The 6,371-nt window shown below is 39.2% G+C and overlaps 1 protein-coding gene across 2 annotated transcripts in view; it reads right to left on the reverse strand.

Annotated features, from left to right (window-relative positions):
* Nucleotides 1–1,390: 1,390 nt before the first annotated feature.
* The window catches only part of LOC108260516 (macrophage mannose receptor 1), a 7,443-nt gene continuing 2,462 nt past the window's right edge, over nucleotides 1,391–6,371 (reverse strand). The window contains exons 6-11 of one of the 2 annotated variants that reach the window (XM_053677582.1): nucleotides 6,229–6,341; nucleotides 5,206–5,252; nucleotides 3,477–3,881; nucleotides 3,003–3,344; nucleotides 2,196–2,287; nucleotides 1,391–2,024 (exon numbers count right to left, since the gene is read on the reverse strand). In XM_053677582.1, coding sequence (XP_053533557.1) covers nucleotides 1,920–2,024; nucleotides 2,196–2,287; nucleotides 3,003–3,344; nucleotides 3,477–3,881; nucleotides 5,206–5,252; nucleotides 6,229–6,245 — 1,008 coding nt within the window. In that variant the 5' untranslated portion in view covers nucleotides 6,246–6,341 and the 3' untranslated portion in view covers nucleotides 1,391–1,919. Of the gene's footprint in view, nucleotides 2,025–2,195; nucleotides 2,288–3,002; nucleotides 3,345–3,476; nucleotides 3,882–5,200; nucleotides 5,253–6,228; nucleotides 6,342–6,371 lie in introns of those variants that run through there. The other variant, XR_008393786.1, reaches the window with a different exon arrangement.

Consider the following 6,371-nt stretch of genomic DNA (forward strand, 5'->3'; position numbering starts at 1 on the left):
TTCTTTCAACTTTAGCATAGTGTGTTACTGAGTAAGACCTTTAAACCAACTTCATGCTGTTGAAAAAGTTCTATTTAAGTGTTGATTTGATCGAACAGGGTAAGGATTCTTACACACCTTGCAATGTAAAAGAAGCACATTGTGACTATAGGAATACATTCATCCATCCATCTTCTATACCGCTTACTCCTTTTCAGGGTCACGGGGAACATGGAGCCTATACCAGGGAGCATCGAGCACAAGGCGGGGTACACCCTCGACAGGGTGCCAATCCATCGCAGGGCACAATCACATACACACTCACACACCCATTCATACACTACAGACACTTTGGACACGCCAATCAGCCTACCATGCATGTCTTTGGACTGGGGGAGGAAACCGGAGTTCCCGGAGGAAACCCCCACAGCACGGGGAGAACATGCAAACTCCACACACACAGGGCCGCAGTGGGACTCGAACCCCCGACCCTGGAGGTTTGAGGCAAACATGCTAACCACTAAGTCACTGTGCACTATTTGAATACATTTTCTTGGCAAATAAAAAGTAGCTCTGTTCTCCAGTGTTGGATGAACACGTAAAACAAGCCTTCGCATTGGACTCTACAACTACAATAACATCAGAGTCCTGTTTTACCTAGGAAAAGAAGTGTCACCTGACACCAGCCTTCAGTGTCACAGGTCTAAATGTCACAGAAAGAGTGTCTTATTACACAGTTGAGGGTAAATCAAACCTGCAAATTAAATACTACATTAAATCCTAATGTCAGTGCGAAACTGTCCACATTTCCTTATGTCCAGCAGTCAGAGAGCCTGTGCTGGGATTTGGAGTCAACACTTCTGTTACTCAGCTAGTGCAGCCTTCAGATGTTGGCAGGAAGCAGGTGATTGAGCGATTCACACCAACTAACCAACCCAGTTACTATTTAAAATCAGAGAGATCCAAAATACAACAAATTAACATTCTGAACTTTCAGCAGTTGCATGTCACAGCCGATGAAAATTAGACTCCACAAACTCAGTGGCTCTTTTTCTAGAAGTTATAAAAGCAAGGCAGACTGGAAGCAGTCACATGCAAACCTCATCACCTGCTCACCTGCTCAGATGAACAAGTAGGAGGATCTTTACCTGTCATGGTGGTCATGATGATTGTTTTAATAGGATTTTCAGTGCATGTGTCTACATGAAAGTATATTTTTACTAATGAAATAAATCTGGTGTTTGGATCTGTAGCACCTCCAGTTTTGTTTGTTACTGATTGTTCTACTGCCGACTTCTGGTCAATGTAAGTATTGCAGTTAATATTATCTGTAGAATTACATTTTATAGAACATCTTTCTGTATTCTGACTACAAAATAGTTACAAGAGGTTTACATTTAAAATTGTTTATTGATGATATTAATGTATATTATTAATGCCTTTAGATACAGAAAATAGAAACAAAATACAAGAAATGAGTATATATTTATAACTGTAGATGTGGAAGAAATAAATGACAGTAATAGTGGCAAGTGCATTATATATGACTGTTCAGAGTACACACAGTGTATTTACAGGTTCTGTTACATTCACTATATTCTATATAAGAATTATTCTTTACTACAACACACTGATGCATTAAACCCAGTATTGAACACACCCTCTCTGACTTTCTCCTCATCACTGTGTTCAGTGGCCTCTTGCAGCAAAAGCTGAACATGTTCAATATTAAAAAGTTGCAGTGAAATCTGACTTTAAAATTTCGGTTGCAAAGTCAAAGTGGGCGTGTTCCAATCAGAGCAATTAAATACGTTTATTCCTCTACTTCTGGCTAATCTTGTCCTCTGACACTGCCTACTGATTAAAGCTGAAATGTTGTAGGTTAAATAAAATTTCAGTCAGTTTGGAATCTGCTTGACTTGAAGGTGAGCGTTTAGACGTTACAGATCATCCTTTTTCTTGTGGAAGATGTTTCCATCTGGCTGCACCTTCCAGGTCACTGTGGTGTTCTCCAACATGCCTTTTTCCTCCAGTTTCTGTTTGATCTGAGGATCAGAATCAGGATTTAATTACTCAAGCCAAAAATAAAAGGAATACGTGTCACCGAGAAGACAAGAAATAATAAAAGGAGCAAAATTCTTGAGAATGAAAGAAATTTGAGAGTAAGAAATGCTAATATGGGTTTCTCCAAATTTCACAGACATCATGTGACTCACCTGATCTAAAATGGACGACTGCACAGCAGGATCAAACACACTCCCATCAGACTTCACCTGCAGTCTCATTATCTGACCCCTCGCTGGGTAAACTGTGGAACACACACACACACACACACACACACACACACACACACACACACTTTAATTTCTCCATAATGTAAAGTTTTCCCTCTTCAGGACACTGCACCGTCTGAATGAATATTATGATATATGGCTTAACGAGTTCAATCTTAAATGAACATTAATTGCACAGACACTCCTTTATGTGTTAGATTTGATTACATTATCATTTTGTTTATGGTATATTTATATTTTTATACAGTAAAATTTCACAATCATATTTCTAAATGACTTTTTGCACCAAATGAAAACAAATTGTTTAATTTGAACTTCATCTCCTTTCGTCTTCTTGTGCCGTCATTTGCTCGTGAACTGTGAGCTACTTTCTGCTGCATTCAAATATTTTAATGAGCTCTCATCAACCATCCCTTTACTTTATTATCTCAAGGGAAGTTTGCTCGATATAGCGGTAAATTTCTGAGAGACAGTTTACCCAGAAGGCACTGAACACCAACAAATTGTAGATGAAGGTGTTTATAAGCATAAAAAAGAGCATTTATTATTATTATTATTATTATTATTATTATTATTATTATTATTATTATTATATCATTTTCTTCTTTTGGCATCTAAAGATTTTCAAAAATGTCTTTCTTTTCAAAGAAGACACAGAAAATGACAAAGACAAAACTTAATAATACATTTTTGATGTGATATTAGAATAAGAGAAAACAGAAGACTCACTGGTGTGACAGAAGAAATAGTGCAGGTTGGCGCATCGTTCATCGTAGAACAGTCCGTTATTAACCACTGCACAGTACTCGTAACCCCCAGCATTATCAGGTTGTCCAGGAGCCCATGGGATGTTTGAAGCGTTGGTCCCGTCTGACCACTTCCAAGTGCCTGTGTAAAGCCCAATCCAGGAATCACCCTGTTTATCCCTCACCTGCAGTAACATGTCGTCGTCTGAACTGTTAAGAGAGCTGGCCAAGTCTGTGTGATGTGTTCGGCAGTAAGTTTGAGCTTGAGGCCAGGTTAAATAAGAACTACTGATGCCGATGAACCTGGCAGCACCACTGAAATTAGCTGTGAAAAAATAAATAAACAAAAGTCACGTCTCTGTCTCACAGACAATATGATACCAAGATACAACCCAAAATGTGAAAAACCAGCCATCAAACCAAGACTAGGCAAATTAACATCAGGATATTGACTCACCATTGTAGCATATGAAGGAGTTTAGTTCTGTACATGGTCTGTCAATCCATCCAATATATCCATTACTGTCACCTATTATACCACATGCTTGTTTTCCAAGACGATTATTAGGCTGTCCAGGGACCCAATTGGTATAAGTGACACTCGTCAGTGGGAGATCGTTTAAGGACCAGCGCCAGCTATTGAGATCATTGTACAATCCGACCCAGGCAGATGTTGTCAGACCTTTACTTGCTGGTTTTTTCTCAAATCGTAGCCAATCAGTATCACTTAGGATGGTTGCCAGGTCAGTGTACATGACCCTGCAGTAATTCTGTGCGTCAGGCCAGGTCACCAGTGTCATCATCAGGTTATAATTGGGAGGGACGGTTCTCAGGATGGATACAGTGACTGGGACCAGACATGCTGGTGATGATATATTTTATGAAACACACAGTAAACTTTAACTGGTGAATATCTGAATATAGATAATCCTAATGGCTAAATTAAAGAATTAGCAATGTATAATTAACAATTCCATCCTGCAGTTCAGTTCAGTGACAATAAGTAAGTCAGTGATTTAGTTGGGCCTTGTTTTCTTTCCTCGCTTGTAAGCTCCTTCCTCTGAGGGTCTGAGGAAAAGATACCAGAATAGGAAACATGTACAGGAGGAATTGAGGAAATACATGATTGCCAAATCAGACCTCGCTTACTGACGTGACTTTAGTTATTGACGACTTGTTGCACATGGCCTATAAAATAAATCTGCATGCAGAGAACTGAATAAATTTAAATGAAAATCTTATTGTGTGAAAACCCTAAAACTAAACACGGGGCAAACAATAACCAAAATCTCACTAATCACAAAAACACGAACTCAAACTTAATGCACCGACAAACAAAGAGGGAACACAGGGAACTTAAATAAGGAGTCTAATAAGAAATATAACACCGGTGTGACTGATCATAACAGGAAATGGGGGAAACAACAGAAGAAGAAGTTCGACACAGTGAGTGTCGGTGCCCTCTAGTGGTCCAGGGAGGAACTGCCTCTGGTGGGCTTCATCTCATCTACCAGCCTCTTCACCAAATCAGTTTTATTATTTATTTTACAAAGTTTATAAATGAAATGTCCGTCCGTCCATCCATCCATCTTCTACTGCTTACTCCTTCTTCAGGGTCGTGGGGGAACCTGGAGCCTATCCCAGGGAGCATGGGGCACAAGGCGGGTGCCAGTCCATCGCAGGGCACAATCACATACACACTCACACACCCATTCATACTAATTTAAATGTTATATCTTTATCTTTAAATTCCAAACTCTCTCTCTCTCTCTTATATATTACACATATATATATAAAATTTCTCATGAAATTAAGGATAATAATTTGAATTTGAAATCATTTCAGTAAGTGTTGAAACTACCAGTGGCTCAGACGTGAACAGTTTAGATAAAACAAGTATAAATAAAACAAAGGAGTATAGTAGTTTGTGTCAGTTTTGTAACAGTAAAAAATAAAATAAAATAAAAAATTTCAGTAAAATAAATAAATAGCTAAACTTGTTAAAGTCAGTAAAATAGAGAAAGTTAGAAACTGAAAAATAAAAAGAGACAGCAAATGATAAAGGCAGAGTAATATAAAGTTATTGTTTATTTACAGTTTAGTAAAATCAGATATAAATAGGGTTAGAGGTAAATGCAATATTAATGTGTGTAATATTAATGAGTGGTTTATAAAAATGCTCTCACCAGTGAGAAACAGGAGAAACAGATTCAGCTTCATGATGGACGGACAGCTGAGGAGTCAGAAAAAAAATCACAATCTGAAGGACAAAATAAAAGTCTGTAAGTATCAAATACAAAGTGATTTATTTGTGCAACTTTGTAAATGATTCTCTAATCAAGCTTTCCATCATGATCATGATCAGGTGTCAGGTTAGAGCCGATAAGCTTGCGGGACTACAGCATCCATCAGCACTGCTCATGTTCACGTCACTCACCAAGTCACATGATCACAAACACCTGGAGCAGGTTTATGCACAATGCAGCACTAGTATTTAACTCACATCTGTATAGCGCTCGGTCTAGTGTCTGTTGTAATTAAGGTTGTTGTGGTTGATTTTTCACTTAAATAGAACTGCAAAAAAAGCCACCAAATCCCACAAAGAAAATCACGTGTCATAGCACCTTCGTCTTTTAAAACGACCTCCGCCAAAACCCCACCATCTTCGTCTCCTCGAGCCTCACGTATTTTCAATCCCAGCTTTTGCAAAACTTCAGCTCTGCTCAACTTGAGATCTCTTGAGCTTAACAGAGAACATGTCAAAACTATCCACATAAATTTAAAAATGAATTCCTTATATGACGTCGGTGTTGATCTTGCTGTCAGCCAGTCCTGAAGGAGATCTACACAGCAACCGTCCAGACTGCTGCAAGCCAGGCCTCTGATGTCCGAGGTCATCGTTGGTTGGCTTCATCATGATCGTCATTATTATGAGGGTCTTTTATTAATTACAGAAGGGTTTTTAGCTTTAAATCTCCAGAAACTTTAGGCTGCACATGTGGGCCAACCCTCAGCAGCAGTGAGTCTCAGAGGGCAGAAGCTCCAAGCTGAAGTAGAGCATCAGGATGGCTCTTGATTCACCCACACATTTAGAACCTCCGAAATCCCTCGGAGCATGTTAGAGCCTCCAGGGGGCAGCACTGCCTCACTCACTTTCAGTAACAGCTTTCTCAGTCACAGAGGATCTGGAGCCTAATAAAGACTCTTACCCCAGCAGCAGCTCCATGAGTGAACTGGCAAACTGCACTGTGCACAAAACTCTTCAGAGACGCTGACGTTCAGGACGACGGGGAAAATGGTGGAGGAATCCTTTCTATGGCTTCTAAAAATGATAAATATTTTAGCAGAAATC

Source organism: Ictalurus punctatus, chromosome 29 (assembly GCF_001660625.3).
Source record: "Ictalurus punctatus breed USDA103 chromosome 29, Coco_2.0, whole genome shotgun sequence".
NCBI lineage: Eukaryota > Metazoa > Chordata > Actinopteri > Siluriformes > Ictaluridae > Ictalurus > Ictalurus punctatus.